This window comes from Podarcis melisellensis (genome assembly GCF_964234715.1).
Source record: "Podarcis melisellensis genome assembly, chromosome: 4".
Lineage (NCBI taxonomy): Eukaryota > Metazoa > Chordata > Lepidosauria > Squamata > Lacertidae > Podarcis > Podarcis melisellensis.
This window is the reverse complement of record NC_138531.1, coordinates 72,649,389-72,667,471: the sequence shown is the minus strand read 5'-3', so window position 1 is coordinate 72,667,471 and position 18,083 is coordinate 72,649,389. Positions and strand designations below refer to the sequence as shown.

At 41.9% G+C, this 18,083-nt stretch overlaps 1 protein-coding gene across 2 annotated transcripts in view; it reads left to right on the top strand.

Moving 5' to 3' along the window:
* The first annotated feature begins 1,022 nt into the window (after positions 1-1,022).
* The window catches only part of CFAP44 (cilia and flagella associated protein 44), a 40,407-nt gene continuing 23,346 nt past the window's right edge, over positions 1,023-18,083 (top strand). For both annotated transcript variants that reach the window (XM_081908324.1, XM_081908325.1), the window contains exons 1-15: positions 1,023-1,143; positions 2,027-2,104; positions 4,671-4,751; positions 5,655-5,832; positions 6,857-7,019; positions 7,706-7,808; positions 8,624-8,840; positions 11,125-11,239; positions 12,014-12,178; positions 13,478-13,633; positions 14,290-14,337; positions 15,202-15,301; positions 15,527-15,621; positions 16,163-16,372; positions 17,368-17,478. In XM_081908324.1, the coding sequence (XP_081764450.1) occupies positions 1,104-1,143; positions 2,027-2,104; positions 4,671-4,751; positions 5,655-5,832; positions 6,857-7,019; positions 7,706-7,808; positions 8,624-8,840; positions 11,125-11,239; positions 12,014-12,178; positions 13,478-13,633; positions 14,290-14,337; positions 15,202-15,301; positions 15,527-15,621; positions 16,163-16,372; positions 17,368-17,478 (1,860 nt within the window). In that variant the 5' untranslated portion in view covers positions 1,023-1,103. The remainder of the gene's footprint in view (positions 1,144-2,026; positions 2,105-4,670; positions 4,752-5,654; positions 5,833-6,856; positions 7,020-7,705; positions 7,809-8,623; positions 8,841-11,124; positions 11,240-12,013; positions 12,179-13,477; positions 13,634-14,289; positions 14,338-15,201; positions 15,302-15,526; positions 15,622-16,162; positions 16,373-17,367; positions 17,479-18,083) is intronic.

Sequence of the window (18,083 nt, the reverse complement as noted above, 5' to 3'; positions counted from 1 at the left end):
CCAGGCGGTTTTGCCTGTGTGCGCAGCCCGATCCTGTGCAGATTTAGGTGCGCCCAAGTTCATTAAAATCAGTGGGCTGCATTGTTCAAGCGTCGTTAACACCATCTTTATTATTATCGTTCATTAAACTAGTGTTCCGCCCTTCATCCGAAGATCTCAGGGGGGTTGACAGCATTAGAAATACAAGATAGAAACACACAAAATACGTAGTTAAAACAAGAAGAAAAGAAAAACGAACCAATAACCCCCCCCCCAACATGTAGTAAAACACCATTAAATTATATTGGGGTCAGATCTAAGCAGGCATATATTGCGTTGCAACAGTTCGATCCTATGTAGATTTTAGGGAACCTAATTGTATATAGGATCAGGCAGATATTAGCTCTTCTGGATCAATGCGGCCATCCCACCAATAAAACAAAATAGGTATTAGAAAATGGAGAGCTGTGAACGGGCACTCATTTGGCAACCACATAACATAGATATTTCACTGCTCCTCTTGGAAGATCCCCGCAGAGGAAATTCAGCAGGTGCCGTCTTTTCCCCTCGCTGTAGCCACACCGGCAGAATTTCTGCTCGGCACACAGAAAACCTACCAGAAAAAATGTTGGCAGGCATTGTAACAATTAAAAGTTAGCAAGGAAGGCTCCCCCCCCCACTCCCAGAAGAAAAACCCTTTTGCCCTGTTAATGCAGTTATTAAAGGCGCGATCCTCATTATTTTAAACGAAGTGGCTACACGTGGGAGGCAGCCCATTGAACTCAATAGGACTCCACGATTTCACACGCCCGGAGAGAAACCGATGTTACCCGTTATATACATTTGCAAATGGCAATGACTAAAGCAAATAAATATTTCCTTCCCCCTGGAATTCCTTAAATATTTGTAGCTTTGTCTCCATTGTGCACAGCAGCGTATATTATTATATTAGAGTAATCGGAGGGGGAAGGGGAGAAAAAGAGCAAGCGGCTCATCGATATTACTTCTTACTATGCTGTTGCTGCTGCGCAGGCGCTCTGAGCCTAAGCAGGTTTTGAACTCAACTTCCCAGGGATCTTGGCGCGCCTTTCATTCGGTTGCTTAGCAACCGGCGTACACCTGCCATGGAGCCGAAGGGGGAGCCGGAGGCGAAAGACGCAAAAGGTACCCCCATTCCCGCCCCTCTCCATTTCCCGCCTTCAGCCGTTGCCACCACGGGGTTCCCCTCGAAACTACCCCTTGCTCTCAGTAACTCCACTAGTACGGCACACTTTAAAGAAGCAGTCTGGAAATACCTTTATAGGGCGAAACTGAAGCGTCACGAAGTCGTGCGCGAGCTTTCGGGGTCACCAGGGTTCTTCAAGCTGGGCGCCAAAGGGAGTGGGGCGCTCGGGGGCTACCAGACTGCAATTTCAACATGCCCCTCCTTTCCCCCACGTTTTTGCAAAGCATCATCCAAGTTGAAGAAGTGTTCTGGTGAATTTACAGGAAAGCTTGCTCACGCCGCTTTCTGGTTTCAATCCATTATTGCCAGCAGCTGTTAGCTTTCGAGTTTCCTCTCATGTAGAAACGCTGCTGCTTGAAGCAGTTCTGTTCTTCTTTTAGAGAACTTTCAAATATTCTTCCCCCTCTACAGGCTGTAAGGTAAGAAAATGCAGAAGTCCGGGACAGAAGAAGAAACCGGGATAGGTGTCTCCAATAACATACATTTTATTTTATTTTACATTTTATTTATGCTTTTTAGGTTTACACATTTCACTAATTTTACAGTCATTTTAACCTTTCAAAACTTGACTTCCTTCCCCCTCTTTCTGTTGTTCCTTATTTATTTTTAATATCTTCTGCATATCCAAATTAACTTAATTTGCTTATTTATTCATCTACTTTAAATATATACTCTTATAAAACTGCAATAATATAAAAACTGCTGCGACTGATGAAGCAAGCGTGGCATGATTCTGCCAACTTGCATGAGAAATTTACATTTCAGTTTGCCCCAATGCTTCCAGTTGGAAGATCCACCATACTTTATGATTTTGTTTTGCAGGCCAGAATGAACATTCAGAAGAAGGAAAGGGGTCACCTTCAGAGGAACAGAAGGAAAAAGCAAAGAAGATAGCTGATGGTAAGTATTGCTTGCACATTCAAATTATGCTAGATAAGAATGTGTAGTGATTTCTGTGTTTGGGAGAGAAACATTTCCAGGGGGTCGTTCTGTAATTTTACTGTTCAATGTTTAGGTGTCAAAGGAAAAAAACAATAGTTTAAATCTGTCCTTATAATATATACTTATTTAGAATCAGCCCTCAAGCCCCTGAGGGCCCCAAAATTTAACCACTAAGCAAATAAAAAGTATATTACAAAACACATTGTATCATACAACATATATCTTTTTACAGTGAGAAATAAAGTTACAGTGGTACCTCGGGTTAAGTACTTAATTCGTTCCGGAGGTCCGTTCTTAACCTGAAACTGTTCTTAACCTGAAGACCACTTCAGCTAATGGGGCCTCCTGCTGCCGCCGCACCGCCGGAGCACGATTTCTGTTCTCATCCTGAAGCAAAGTTCTTAACCTGAGGTAATATTTCTGGGTTAGCGGAGTCTGTAACCTGAAGCGCATGTAACCTGAGGTACCACTGTATGCTATAACCTGTTTTACGTCTCTTCCCTCTCCCATGCTTTTTAATATATGGTGCTTTTACAGTTTATATGGATCTGGATTTTCCTGTGTTTTATTGCACCAGTATAATAAAGGGGCTACATCTTTCAATAAATTGGTTATCTGATTGTCTTTCTTCTCTTATACTAATGTTTGCCGATACAGTGGTACCTCGGGTTACATACGCTTCAGGTTACATACACTTCAGGTTACAGACTCCGCTAACCCAGAAATAGTTCTTTGGGTTAAGTACTTTGCTTCAGGATGAGAACAGAAATCGCGCGGCAGCAGTGGGAGGCCCCATTAGCTAAAGTGGTGCTTCAGGATAAGAACAGTTTCAGGTTAAGAAGCGACCTCCGGAACGAATTAAGTACTTAACCAGAGGTACCACTGTATCACCATTTTGACCACTTCCCATACTCTTCTAATCCAGACATCATGAAAATCATAAGAACATTAGAATAGCCTGCTGGACTGGGCCAATGGCCCATCTGGTTCAGCATCCTGTTTTCACAGCGGCCAACCAGATGCCTGTGGGGAACCAGGGAGCAGAACATGAGCACACCAGCACTCTCCTCTCTTGTGGTTTCCAGCAACTAGTACTCAGAAGCATTGCTGCCTCCAGTTGTGGAGGCAGAGCATTATCATGGCTTGTAGCCCTTAATAGCTCTCTCTTCCATGAATTCGTCCAGTCCTCTTTTAAAGCCACCCAAGTTGGTGGTCTTCACTGCCTCCTGGGGGAGTGATTTGAAGTACTTTCTTTTGAAGTGCTTTCTTTTATCTGTCCTAAATCTTCCAATATCCAGCTCTGTCCTAAATCTTCCTTTCCAGCTCTTCAATATCCTTTTTGACATGAGGCAACCAGAACTGTACATGGTACTCATTGTGTACAGATGTGGTTGCACCATCAATATCAGGCTTCCTCAGCCTTAGCCCTCCAGATGTTTTGAGACTACTATTCCCATCATCCCTGACCACTGGTCCTGCTAGCTAGGGATCATGGGAGTTGTAGGCCAAAAACACCTGGAGGGCCAAGTTTGAGGAATCAACATATCAATATGTATAGCAGCATTCGTGATATTGGCAGTTTCATTTTCAATTCCTTTCCTAATGACCCCTAGCATGGAATTTGCCTTCTTTATGGCCACTGAACACTGGGTTGACATCTTCATTGAGCTATCTAATATGACCTTAAGGTCTTGCTCCTGGTCCTTCCCCTCCAATTCAGACCCTATGAGGTTGTATGTGAAATTAAGATCTTTTGTTCCAACATGCATCTAGTGTAGGAGCATCAGTTTCCCTCCAGTTGTAATTAAGGCTATGCATACACCATACATTTAAAACCACGACTTTCCCCAAAGAATCCTGGGAACTGTAGTTTTATCCTGCCCTGCGCTACAATTCCTAGCACCCTTAACAAACTACCATTGCCTTGATTATTTGGTGGAGCTCATGTGCCTTAAACATATGGTGTGTATGCAACCTAAACTTCAGTTAATAGGTACTTTATCATTTTTCCATCTTCTGAAAGGACAGTATCTTTTATGTATCTTAAAAGTGGGTTTACTGCTAAAGCATAACCTGTTATACTCTCAGTTACCATTAATACTGCTATCCAGAAATATCTTCTTATTGGGCATGACCAGAATATATGCAGTATGTTAATTATCTATTCATTTATCTAATTTAAAATTATACTTTTCTTCTTTTAGGAATTTCCTCCAAAAAAAGTTTATATTCTCCAGGTCCTAAACCTAGCAGCTGCTTGAGTAAAGCAGCTCAGCTGGTAGAGCATTTGGTTTCACAGTGTGGCACATTTTATGGGCAGCCCCTGTTGGGAGTTTGTTTTGTCACTGCTTTAGCACTTACCTGCGTTAGCATTCGTTGCATCTTGTAATTTAACCTTCTGCTCCATGATACAGATGGCTCTTCTGATATCAGTTAATTATTTGATTTTAGGGAAACAGAAAACATTATAGCATATGTATTTAAATAAAGTAGGGTGGAAAGTAACATAATTTTCTGTGTGCAGAAAAGACCCCGTCTCATGTAATTCAGGAAGAAGAAAAGCTATTTGAAGATGAAGAAGGTAGTGAAGGCTATGGCGATGAAGGCAAGTATTGCTAGCAATATTTGGGTTTGACAGAGCATTCCTACTGCCTCCATGTTGATGGATGGGGTAGGATTAGGATGGCGCCTAGTTGCCTTCTCACCAGCCTCCATTGGCAAAGAGAAGTGTTGATGGTGGTGATAGGTTTTTCCATGGAGTCCCAAGCTTTTCCCTAGCAAGTGGAAGGCTGCTGGTGCCAGTTCTTCCACTGGTGGGAGCCAGTGGTGAGTCTGAAATGGGGCATTCTGGTTTTTGGGCAGGAGGCTGAAGGCCTTAGATTCACTGAGTCCACAGCTCTGAGGTCCCTGATCCATGAGCTTCTCAGTTGTGTCAGCCCGCAGCTAACACAGCTGAAAGAGAGAGAGAGAGAGAGAGAGAGAGAGAGAGAGAGAGAGAGAGAGAGAGAGAAAGGAAGGAAGGAAGGAAGGAAGGAAGGAAGGAAGGAAGGAAGGAAAGAAAGAAAGAAAGAAAGAAAGAAAGAAAGAAAGAAAGAGAAAGAAAGAAGAAAAATTGACACACTCCCCATGCCTTCTACTCTGGCCAGTGTGAGTGATCAGATGCAGCGGTGATCAGATTAAATATAGAACTAACTTTTGGGATTTGGGCAGGATGAAATTCTTGGTTGCAAGACAGGACAGCTCAACCTCTGTGTTTAAAAACTGACCACAATGGCTATGCTAGCTCTGAGTTTGTTTGTTTGTTTGTTTGTTTGTTTGTTTGTTTGTTTGTTTCATGTCCTGTCCTTCAGCCCAAAGATGACAATCGCCACTTTATAATTGGCCACAAATGCTACTATCTTGTCTGTCTGAAAATTATACGCCTTTCTTGTTATTTTCAGCCTTTGTGGACTGAAATGTAGTGTGTGTGTGCATGTATAAAATTATTGTTGATGTTTTTGAAATCCAGAAGAGGAAGAGGAAGTGGAGCCAATACAACTTGAAAAGCCTCCAGAACCGGTAAAGAAGAAGAAAGTAAAGGTAGAGAAGAAAATCTCTGAAAACTTCTACTATAACTATGAGGAGTTGTGTGCACTACCATTTGTGACTCCAGATTCTGGCATTCCACTTGACATGCTCAGTCTCATGTATCCACTTTTGCTAATAAATTAATAAATGTTAGGATTTTGATTATTTGGGATATGAAGGGAGAAATACAAGCTGCAGAGGAATTCCTGGGCCAGCCAATGCAAAAAAAAAACCTGGCCAAGCTATGGCCATTAAGAAACAATTGAGAGTCATTGGCAATGCAAGAGAACCATCCTTTCCCCCTGCCCTGAGGTGTGAACAGAGACTGGGGATTTGAAAGGTTGCCAGGTTAACTGGGTGTGAGGTGACAGGAAAAGACTGTTTTTAGCAAGGTGTGCTAGGAAGAGAGAGAGAGAAAAGACAGATCCATCTTGACTGACTGAAGGCAGGCTGATAGAGAGGCCTCTGTCTCCATCATTGCACTGCTGGGGGGTGGGATGGGGGGGAACAAGACCCTCTTTTGACGACCATGCTGTAAGATCTGGGCTACCTCCCTTTAAACTCAGGTGTAAATATGAGAATAAATCATATTTCTTAAAGCTGCGACAGCCTCCACTACCTCTTCAGTTTTCCAAAGGAGCACAGACCCTGGTTGAGGGCCAAGACCTCTGGAATCCCGTGCATGGCTTGGCAGGGATTGGAGTGGCCTGTAACAATATAATAAGGCCATACTAGTGAGAAATTTTACATCCTCCCCAGTATTTCCCAACAGATTGGCAAAATAACAAAGCCTGCACTATTGCTGTGGTTTGTTCTCTCAGTTATGTAACGGGGTTTTTTGCCTTTTGCCTTTTCTTTAATAGAAAACGTTTAGAAATTGCACAGTACTTGAGGGCCGCAGGGACCTACATTGGCAATATGGTAAATGAAATTTTTAAAAGGATGGGTGGGCTACATTTTTTCTAGAGCTTCAGCTCTTTTCTCTCATTTATATAAAAAGCCCCTATTGTGTTCCCAATACAATTACAATACAGTGCATTGCACTTTTCAGGAGACCTCTGGATTTTTATTGGTAGTAGTGTTATTACATGGTCAAAATAAACCCCGTGATGGCATCACTTTTCCTTAGTGAGTGTTCTTCAGTCACTCTTTTGGCTATGACTGCACTAGACGGGCAAACATTCAGATGTTGGATAGTTACACTCTCCTCTACATAGCTGGCAACCAACTCGTACTGCTGAATTTGCTAATGAAATCTCAGAAATATCTCCGAAGCACATGCGGTGGAGGGATTGGAGTAATCACGGTATGGCATTTTTGTTTTATCTTGTAAAGTATTTTGCTTGAGATCTTCCTTGGTAGCAAAATAAACAGGGCTCTTGGATTATGAGAATCTCTCTTTCAATCTGAGAAATATTTTGGCCAGTTCTTCACACATTAGGTAGTGCATTTAGCTATTGCCCTTATATAAGACTTCAGTTAATTTTGTACTGTATGAGATAAATATATATTTTATAATAGCAGCATACTCACTAGGCTCTCCTATCGATATTTGTTCCTTTTAGGCTACTGCTGGTTTCAAACGTTATGCAGGCAGTAACAAGGTATCTTGGATTAAAGAAAAGCTCTAACAAAGTGGACACTGTTTTCCCAAGCTATTGCACCTCTCTCTCTGTCCTTAGACTTTGAAAGACTTGCAGGCTTGGTGGAACACAATATGGGGGTTGAGGATATGCTGCCATTTCCCAGAGGGGTAGCTGCAACCATATTTGTTTCAGGCATTGCCTCCAGATGATGGTCAACTACAACTGCCATCAGCCTCAGCTAACATGGCCAGTGGTGAAAGATGGAAGTTGTAGTCAAACAGTATCTGGAGGCCACTGCATTGGCTGTCCTGGACTGAAATGTAGGATAGAAGTCAAATGAACTAAACTAGCAAATCATTACTTTACTGGATAAATGCAGAGTGAAAAAGGTCTTTGCTTCTACTAGGTACATCCTAATAAAACCTACTTTGCAGTAGGAGAAAAAGGATGGAAGCCAAACATGATTATCTATGAATACCCTTCCTTAAGGCCATACAGAGTATTACGAGGTAGGTTAAAACATAAGCCATCTCGCAATTTCAGATTCATGCAGAAGAATTAACGGTCACAGAAATAGAAGCAATTTTCTGTTTGATATTTCTTGTATGAATACCCGGAGATTTGTAAGTAGTCACTCTCTTTCTTTTAAATATCTGCAAGTGATTAAGAAGAATTGGCATTATTATTTGCAGAGTCATATGCCATGTTCCCTTTTTCTGTGTTCATGTTCGAGAAAAAGCAATGGATGCATGGCTAAATGGCCAAGTATTGAAAGAAGGATGATAAAGGAATTCTATTCTTCATTACTGGTTTATTTTTTATTAGGTGGCTATCACTCTGGAACCTAAATGCAGTTCAATAGCTTTTGAGTTGAGTTTTTTTATATAAAAAAAATAAAGCTGACAAATCAGTTCAATGGTATCTCTTACATTTGATGTGATTTCAGTATCCTGGCAATGTGAAATTACTCATTGTGGGAGAAAGGAAAGGCTTATGATGTGTGTGCGCGCGCACACACACACACACGTATTTACAAGTATCTGGGACTCAGAGACAGAATTTCTACAAGAGCTGAAGGCTCAAGGGTAGATTATCACCTGAAGCCTTTGTTTTCTCTCTCTTCATACAGACTGTCTTCATTGTTCTCTATTTTATGGCTGCTTTGTACTGTTTAAACGTATTTAAAATATAAGCAATCTGTTTTATACTTACTTCAAAAAAATAATAATTTACAATATGTGCTAGTTGATTGGCTAGTACATTGGTATGTTTTCTTGAACATTTATATTGCATTAAGAAACCTGTTATATCACCTTATTTCCAGGTGGAACTGAAGAAGCATATGCATTTGCTGACTTTAATCGTTCGGGTACTTTGATCGCCACAGTTGGGAGCAGCCCTGACTATATGTTAACAGTTTGGGATTGGAAGCAGGAAAAGATTGTATTGAGATCGAAAGCATTTTCCCAAGATGTTTTTAGAGTGACCTTTTCTCCAGAAAATGAAGAGCAACTCACCACATCTGGTTCAGGTCACATAAAGTAAGCCAGCAAGTAGCATAGTTTTATCTCAAGGAACTAGAATGCCACAGAGGCATACATGCATGCTGACTAAAAGGAATATTTCATCGGCAAATGCATCACACTAGAAAGCTGCACCTACCTTAACTATACATGAAATTTTAATTATCTGTATTAAAACATTCCTGTTACTCAGTGAAGACCACGTTTTATTTAGTTACCCCAAAACATTGCAAGTATGATGTGCATTTTATTTATTTATTTTAAAATGAAGCACTGGATTGGCAGTGTCCTAATTTTTGTTTCATGTTGTAATATATCGTAGTTATTTATAATCTTCAGACAATTGGAAGGCCGTGAATATCTTCTGAAAGCAGGAAAAGAAGCAGCCATGTTGAGTGGCTTCTTGTGTAATTGGCTGCCTGTAATGGTTATATGGGGTTGCTCGTGCGTAAGTTGCCGCCACTCCTGGCTAGGTGGCCTGGTTAAACCTTTCCTGGCTGGACAGCCCCTCACTTCGTGGCTGTTCAGTCGCTGGCAGAATCCAACAGTGGGCGTTTCTTTAACCTTTTCCAACATAAAAGTTGTTTGACGCCCAGTCTTCTCCTACTCTCCCTGCGCAGAAGTCTTCTGCGCAGGGAGGGCGTGGGTAGCGGAGGACCTGTGCTCTCCCCGCTGGTGTCCAGTGAAGAGTCTCTGAGCCTGCTCTCTGCTTCCCCCATTGGCCCCCCTCCATCCCTGGTGTTGCGCTGATTTTCTTCCCCAACAGGAGACCTGCCTCTCTCCCTACTTGGCCCCTCTCCAGCATCGTCGTGGAGCCTCGCCTCCTCCTCTCCTTCCGATGGCAGTTCCCTGACACTGCCCTTGAGCGCAGCACCCTTTTCCTGGTGCTCGATGGTGCTGTTGCAGTGAGCTAGGAGCGCTGGAAAGTGTAGTTTTGTCAGTACTCTTACACGGTGCTCCTCATGCCTGGCTTCCTGTTGTGGAAGCACTAGGTGGAGAGAAAGAGAAGCCTTACTCTTATCCTCTTTCCCACTGCCAGAATTGAAGCAGCAGAACAGTAGGCAAGCACGCAGCAGATGACCACAAAATAAAGTGAGCTCCCCCACCCCCTGATGTTAAGGGGAATAGCTTACCTAATTCTGTGTCATTAGAGGCAAAATGGGGTGTCTGGGCAATGGATGGCAATATCACAAATAAAATGTGCTCTGAACAATGTCAGAATTATCCTCCTTCTAACTAAACTAAAGTGTATAAAGATACATGTCGGGATTAAAAACTGCTTAAATGCCCAGATCCACTTATGTGAATAAATTACATATGTCAGAGTCCACCTGTACTATAGTTATAAGGCGCAGTCTATCACACAGTTGAGACTTCTTAATTTCCACCTATTTAAATTGAAGCTTTATAAATTTGCAATAGATTGTGCCTATAATTCCCACAGACAAATTCGTTTGGTTCACATATAACTCCAAACTGTGGTTTAGGGTTTACATGCATGAGCCTGGGTGATTGTGTGCTCCCCTTTACCCTGTTCTCTGGCATAAAAGCAAGGAGGAGATTGCAAGCTTTCACGTTCATTTTCAACTAACCAGTCACTCATTCCATCTGAATGAAGATCAGTAGTTAGGCTTACCTGTGGTTTAGAAACAGTCCACCTTCAGACCATTCATTGCTTATAATCCTGGGTTGCGTCCCTAAATTGTAATTAGCACTAACCTTGGTTCAGTTGAAACAAGTAACAGCAGTGGTTAGTTGGAAACAGAAATGAGAGCTCCTCCTTGCATTTGTGCTGGAGGAGAAGAGGAAAGTGGGAGAAGGACTTCCCAGACCATGAATAGGCAAACTAAGGCCTGGGGGCCAGATCTGGCCCAATCGCCTTCTAAATCCGGTCTGTGGACGGTCCGGGAATCGGCATGTTTTTACATGAATAGAATGTGCCCTTTTATTTAAAATGCATCTCTGGGTTATTTGTGGGGTCTGCCTGGTGTTTTTACATGAGTAGAATGTGTGCTTTTATTTAAAATGCATCTCTGGGTTATTTGTGGGGCATAGGAATTCTTTCATTCCCCCCCAAAAAATATAGTCCACCCCCCCCCCCACAAGGTCTGAGGGACAGTGGACCGGCCCCCTGCTAAAAAAGTTTGCTGATCCCTGTCCCAGACTCATCCTTATAGCACTAAACGGTGGTTTGCATCAAAATGCAGCCAATTAGCGCATGTGAAAAGTGGATAACTGTCTGTTTAAAGACCAAAAGAACCTCTCAAAAACACTCATAGAGCTTTGATTTTTATGTGACCAGGTTTTGGAAGATGGCGCTTACTTTCACTGGTCTGAAACTGCAAGGAGCACTGGGTAGGTTTGGAAAAACAGCATTGACAGACATTGAAGGATATGTGGAGCTGCCAGATGGGAAGGTGAGAAACATTTCTATCTACTCAAACTTTTCTGTATGGTAAAATGGGCTCCTTTGTTCTCTATTCACATTTGCCCTGACCCAAATTTACAGGACATTACTGTGCGGAAAGGCATCGCCTATCCAGTGTCTGCTGCTTCTAAAAATGATCAGGAGCTTATTCTGTTTTTAATGAAGTTTTTAAAAAAGCAGCTGGTAAACAGTGGATACATTTTAAGAATTGGTGGGATATGTTCCCATAGACTGATATCGAACAATAGTTGCAGTAATTGAGATTTCTGAATTGTTTTTAAAGGCACATCCTTGTATAATGCAGTGCACAGCCCTCCTATGGTTTGTGGCAAACCACTTAGCTGTAAACAAAATAAATCAAAGATAAAGAGCATAAAGAAATACTATTGCAGCAGTTAGAAAGCAGCATATGGTTGGACATTATCATTGAACTTATTGTTCCAAAACATTGCAAAAACAACAACAACAAAACAACTTAAAAAAATAAACCTGGGATCTGTAGTTGACCCTTCACATAGCAACAATTCCCAGTACAGTTTCCGGGGTTCTTTGAGAGGGAAGCATGTTTCAAATGTATGGTGTTCCTGCAGCCTTGGTCTTACAAACATGCCTCATTTGCCATTTTCCTAGCAAATGTATCTGTTGTCTGTGAAAACTTGGGATGTAACTTACTTCAAACGTAATGTGTCCTTCCTAGTATCCCTTTTCAGATATACATCAATATGACAGAATACTAATGCATTTTGTTTTGTCTGCATGTAAGGTACTTTCAGGGTCAGAATGGGGCAACTTGTTGCTCTGGGAAGGGGGCCTCATAAAAGTGGAACTTTGTCGGCCTGGCCGTAAAAATTGCCACAACGGCCCAATTAATCAGTTAGTTCTGGATGAGGGAGAGGTGGTCACTGTTGGATCAGATGGATATATTAGGGTGAGTATTTTCCTAAGTCTTTCTTTGGGGGGGTATGTGTTTTCTTAATATGTCTCTTCTTTATACACTTAATATTTGAGTGTACCCAGGATTATTAATGGGTTGATGGTATTGTTTACTCTTCTGCACTTTGTATCAAACTATTAACAGTGGGACGCGGGTGGCACTGTGATCTAAACCACTGAGCCTCTTGAGCTTGCCGATCAGAAGGTCAGTGGTTCGAATCCCCATGATGGAGTGAGCTCTTGTTGCTCTGTCCCAGCTCCTGCCAACCTAGTAGTTTGAAAGCATGCCAGTGCAAGTAGATAAATAGGTACTGCTGTGGCAGGAAGGTAAACGGCATTTCTGTGCGCTCTGGAATTGGTTCATTCCCCCCCCCTTCAAAATATTCCAGTCCCCCACAAGATCTGAGGGGCAGTGGACCGGCCCCCTGCTGAAAAAGTTTGTTCACCTCTACCTTTGAGAAATGCTATTCATATGACAACATTACTTCCTTCTTCATTTGCTAAGGCTTTCTTTCGAACTTAAGCATATCTTATTTGATTGATGGTGTATTCTGTAACATGTTCTTGACACAATAGCAGCGCGTTAATGATGGTTTTACCCTTCTTGATCAATTCTGTGATGCTTCCCAAGTTGGACCACATGATGGCTGTCAGAGAGGCAATAGCACAACAAAAGTGAGACAAAAAACCCACCAGGGCAGTTGTGAAATAGGAAGTTGCAGGAAGTGCATAGCTTGGAATTAAAGCGGTTAAGGCTACCCTGAAACTTTTGCAGGCACAAATAGCTTTTAATGTGGGATGACCTATGACTACCCCAATAGTGACATGAGCATGCATAATAAAGAATGCACAGTGAAAAGAACCCAAATAGATGTGTTGGTTAATGTGCCTGTTGTTTCTTGTGTAAATGGCAACTGTAGAGCCTGCACAGCCTCAGAAATATGGGGGAGGGAGGGGAAATTCAACTTTCTCCCTGCCACAGTCTTGGCAAAAGTTGCCTCTCTGAAACCGCTTTCTGCATTTGAAGGGAAACATCAATTGACACCAGTGACATCAACTGAGGCTTCCCTTGAAATCCAGATAGCATCTTCAAGAGGCCATTTTTTTGTAAGAAGCACGGTAGGGAGAGACAGGTTTAAACTATCCCTTCCCATCAGTTACATGTGAATGAAAAATCCTTTTGAACTGCTCCTTCCCTTAGGTTTGCTCATATTAGCCAATTTTTCACATTTAATGCATTGTTACTGGCATTTGGCAACCATAGATAATATTTTCTTTTCCAAACTCCATGAAGGTTTGGGATTTTGAAACAATAGATACAGCTGATATTGTGGATGACACTGGACTGCTGGAGGTGGAACACATTAATGAACTTTTAGTTGGCAAAAATGTAAATCTGAACTATATGGTGAAAATTCATGAACGTGGAGAACCATTTTGGTATGCTCAGGTAAGCATTGTTTTAGTCCTCCCCTGCGGTATATAGGGCTGTGTTGTTGTTATCTTTTAGGGTGTGCATTAGTCAGTAGAGAATGTGTGCCCTGATTCAGTGGTGCACGCAACCCTTTTTCATGTGTAGGATGTGATGATGTCATGGTAACATTTGAAGCCAAAGCAAAAAACCAGCCACCAAACTAGGAAAGTACCACTGTCAGGCAAAACAAAAAATAAAAATGGAAAGAAGGAATAAAACTCCAGGGGCTTGAATGAATCTTATTCCAGACCTTGCAGCTTGGAGGAAGGGCACGGCTGAGCATCCAGTTCTCACTTCCTTTTATACAGTTCCTGTTAACCCTAAGGGGGAACCTCACATTGGCACCACTAGGATGTAAGAATAGTCACTACAGGGATGGGAATCTTGATTGTTGTTGGCAGGGAGAAAAGGCTAAGCCCCTTGTGCACCATTGTCCTAGTCGGGCCGCCTTGTGCCTGCTGTGTATGATTTCAAAGAAATTAAAAACAGTGACGTGGGACAAGTTAGTTGTTGATTTACTTGGGAAAGTGCAGCTAAATTTCTTTGAATCCAAGCCAATGTCTTTGGGAGAGGGATGTAAATACTGTTTGAAGTGATAGCCAAAAGCTAAGTGTGTTTTTCTTCTTCTCTAGGATGCCAATGGAGCCATCTGGAAGCTTGATTTGAGTTTCACAAATGTTGTAAGTTTTCCTTTCTGTTTTGTTCCTCTTCTTTTCCTCCTCAGTCGTTCCTCCACTGTATTTGAGTTATACCTGATAGTTAAATAGAAGGCTAATATTTTATCTTTAAAAGATGTGCAGCTTCTGTAGTTTATTACTTTGAAAAAGATGGTCTCAAAAATCTCAGTAGTTGTTTGTGGTTCCAATGGTGCTGCTACCTCAGTGGAAAGTACTCATGCAAGGTGAGGCACCCACTTTTCCCTCTTTTGTATTTAAAGCCCCCCTCACAGACTTTACGCTGTTTCTGTGGATGTAATTTGGCTCCAATCCAAGCTGGGCTTCCCATTGGCTATTTTCAGGAACAAAAAAAATAGCGGGAGATCCGGTCAGATCTTTCATGTCTTATTAGCTTGACCCTAAGCGTTCAACAAACAAGGTCTACAAAAGAACAGATATAAGGCACCACTGATGCTTCCCCCTTGAAAATACAAAGTATACTGATTTAAAACCGGTGCTTTCTTCTGGGGGTACTCAAGGGTGTGCAGTACCAGCACCTCCCCCCCCAAAAAAAATGTTAAAAGTGTGGCACGTGCTGTAATAACTTCATGTTGAGCACCAGCAACTTTTTTTCTAAAAAGAAAAAGAGCACTGTTTAAAACCATTAACAAATATCAGTGTTTTTTGTCTTTGTTTATCTGATCTTCAATTTGTGCCCTAGACTGAAAACTAGGAACCCCAGTTTGAATGTCCAATGCATTTTAGAGATCAAATTTTCAGAGGGGCTTTAATGATATGTCCCTAGGTGACCCTGTTACACAAAACTTTTAAAATACTTTTACAAACAGGCCTCTGAAAAAAAACCATTTTATTTCTTTCCCCCTGTAGACTCATGATCCAGAATGCCTCTTTACTTTTCATTCAGGAAAGATAGAAGCCATGTGTGTATCTCCAGTCACCTATATCATGGCCACCACTGGTCTTGACCGTAAGTACATATCTTTTTCCTTCTGACTCCTCCCACACTCAGTTTTCAAGGTTAAAATTAGTTACGTTAAGTAGACACGTTTGGGGAGTAATCCACAGATCACTTGTAATGGTGTAGTTTCTTTGTTTTTTCAGCGCCCCCATGTAAAATGTGTGGCTTAAATTTTAGAAAGCAACAGAGATCTAGCCTCCTTCTTATCCTGATCCCGTTAACCATCTAACGCAGGTTCAGTTCGTGTCTTTGACTTCATTGACAATGTGCAGTTGACTGAGATGAAGTTTAAACAGGGAGGAACAGCAATGGTCTGGGCACCAAACGTGGTAAGTAGTGCATGATAGAAAGAGGAAGTATGTGGATGATAGTGCAAGACGGAATGGGGACATCCATGGCTGGAGCCTAGCTGTTTTAATGTACAAATGGCTTATGGTTTATACTGCCCATCTCTTAAGATGGAGCATAATGAGATTGAGGAGCAGGTTGTCTGGATTGTTCTTCATTCCTGTTCCTCTAGTTTCCCAGACTGATGTCCTCCAGATGTTTTGAGCTGCAGAGGTCTGCTGGCTGGGGTGAATGCAAGTTGTAGTACATAACATCTGAGATTTTCAGTTTTGTTTTGATGGGTTTTCATATTTATTATTTGGCAAACATTTAACTTTTACAGATTTTGTTTTTTGTGCCCCCTCCCAAGTTTTCTGGCGACAGTGAAAGAAAATAGTTTAGTATTGGTATTTGAGAAGAAAATGCTATTCATGACATGGTTTATTTTCCCTCAGTAACATACTTTACATAGATTTTTGAGACGATGTATAGGGCAGGGTTTAAATTAGCTCTTAATCACAATGTTATTCTGTTTACTTGAAGGTAAATCCCAAGAAAGGCATAATGGTTGTAGGTTTTCAAGATGGCGTTGTACGCGTTATTGAACTTTTCGATCCAAAGGGACTTCCTGTTGTATCTGGACGGGACAAAGGAGCGCCTGCAGCCTTGCGTCTGAAACAGGCATTCAAACCTCATACTACTATAGTAACAGCTTTGGCCTATGAGCGTAATGGGGAATTGCTTGCCACAGGGGTATGTTTCAACCAAACCTAAAAACTGTTTTGTTTTGAATGTTAGTGGAAATTTACTGCTGCAAATGCTGAGATGTAGATGATCAAACTGAACTTCAGATTGTTCATTACCTAAGAATTAAGGTCCAAGACCTTTTTGAAATGAGAGATTTTTGCTGATCTATACAAGTTTCAGTGTATAATGAGTCAGTTCAGAGAATTATTCAGGAGATTTTTTGACACCTCTGCTTCTCACATCATCTTAGCTTCTTCTCTGCTCCTTTGAGGCCCAGCTCAGTGAGAACATTTGGCTGAGACTTTAAAAGAAAGGCTCGTTCCTTAAGGAGTCATGGAAAAGTTTTAGATTTGATTTTGCGTGTTAAAATCATCAGTGTTGTGTTTTTGTATACGTTCTGTGCTTTAAACCATGTCTTCTTCTTATGTAAGAATTGTTTGATTTTTAAAAGTTTTTAAAAGCCCTTTCTCTTAATTAGATTCATTACTGACCTTATTGTGGGTATTGGCTATAGATCGCCAACCAGACTGAATATTGGATGATGATTTACTAGAGCAGATAAGGATGCTATGATTACTAAGACCCAAAATGGGTATCTCAAAAGTCATGCCAGACCAATCTGATTCCTCCCCCCTTTTTTTTTTGATGGAGTGAGACACTTGGTGGATCAGGGCAATGCTGTGGACATAGTTTATCTTGATTTCAGTAAGGCTTCTGACAAAGTCCCCCATGATATTCTCGCGAGGAAGTTGGTAAAATGTGGGTTGAACGAGGTAACTGTTAGGTGAATTTGTAGCTGGCTGACTGACCGAACCCACAGAGTACTCATTAATTGTTCCTTGTCGTCCTTATAACACTAGGTGCAGCTTTTGTATATCAAAGTTGATGCTAAAACAGAGGATTGTGTTGTGGTGGGACTCTGTTCTTTGCAGCAGCAGACTAGCATGGCTACTCTTGTGGAATGCATGGCTTTATTCATTCTTCCGTCTTTTCCTTCCCAGAGTAACGATAAAACTGTGTTCTTCTTTAACGTTGAAGAGAAATATGAGCCAATTGGCTTCCTCTCTGTCCCAGGGCCTGTTCAGGCATTGCAGTGGTCTCCTCTTTCTCATGTGAGTAGCGGTGTTTTTCGTAGTATTTGCATCTCATGATTTGTGTTGTAACACATTGCAATGCTGTGTTTATCCATTGGTGGTTATGCTGTCATCAGTAACTGGCATTTAACACTCCCCTCCCATGAAGCATTTCTGGAGCAGGGCAGGGACTGGGTCCAAGGTCCCTCTGTTCTTTGGGAATGCCCCAGTGATTCAACTCCCTTTCTATGCCAGCCTGGAGCTGGGGTAACTAATCCCCACCCCCACCCACCCCACTTTGGCATCAATGGGTGAAATTTAAAGTATCTCAAAATCTGCATGAGAAATATATAATGCCCACTTTCTGCACTGCTCACTTTGGCCAACATGAGCCATCAGGGAAGTGGTGGGTGATCTGCCGCTTCCATTCCTTCCTGTTTACAACTAAGTTTGTGCTTCATTATGGCAACAGTTGTCCCTGAGCTCTGACCTATTTTTAAGAACATAAGAATGTTTCACCATCACCGTCAAAACTCAGCACCATACCAGTGGCGTAGCGTGGGGGGTAGCGGGCGGGCCGGCCGCACCGGGCGCAACATGTGGGGGTTAGGGTTAGGGGGCGCAAATCCACGGGTTAGGGGGCG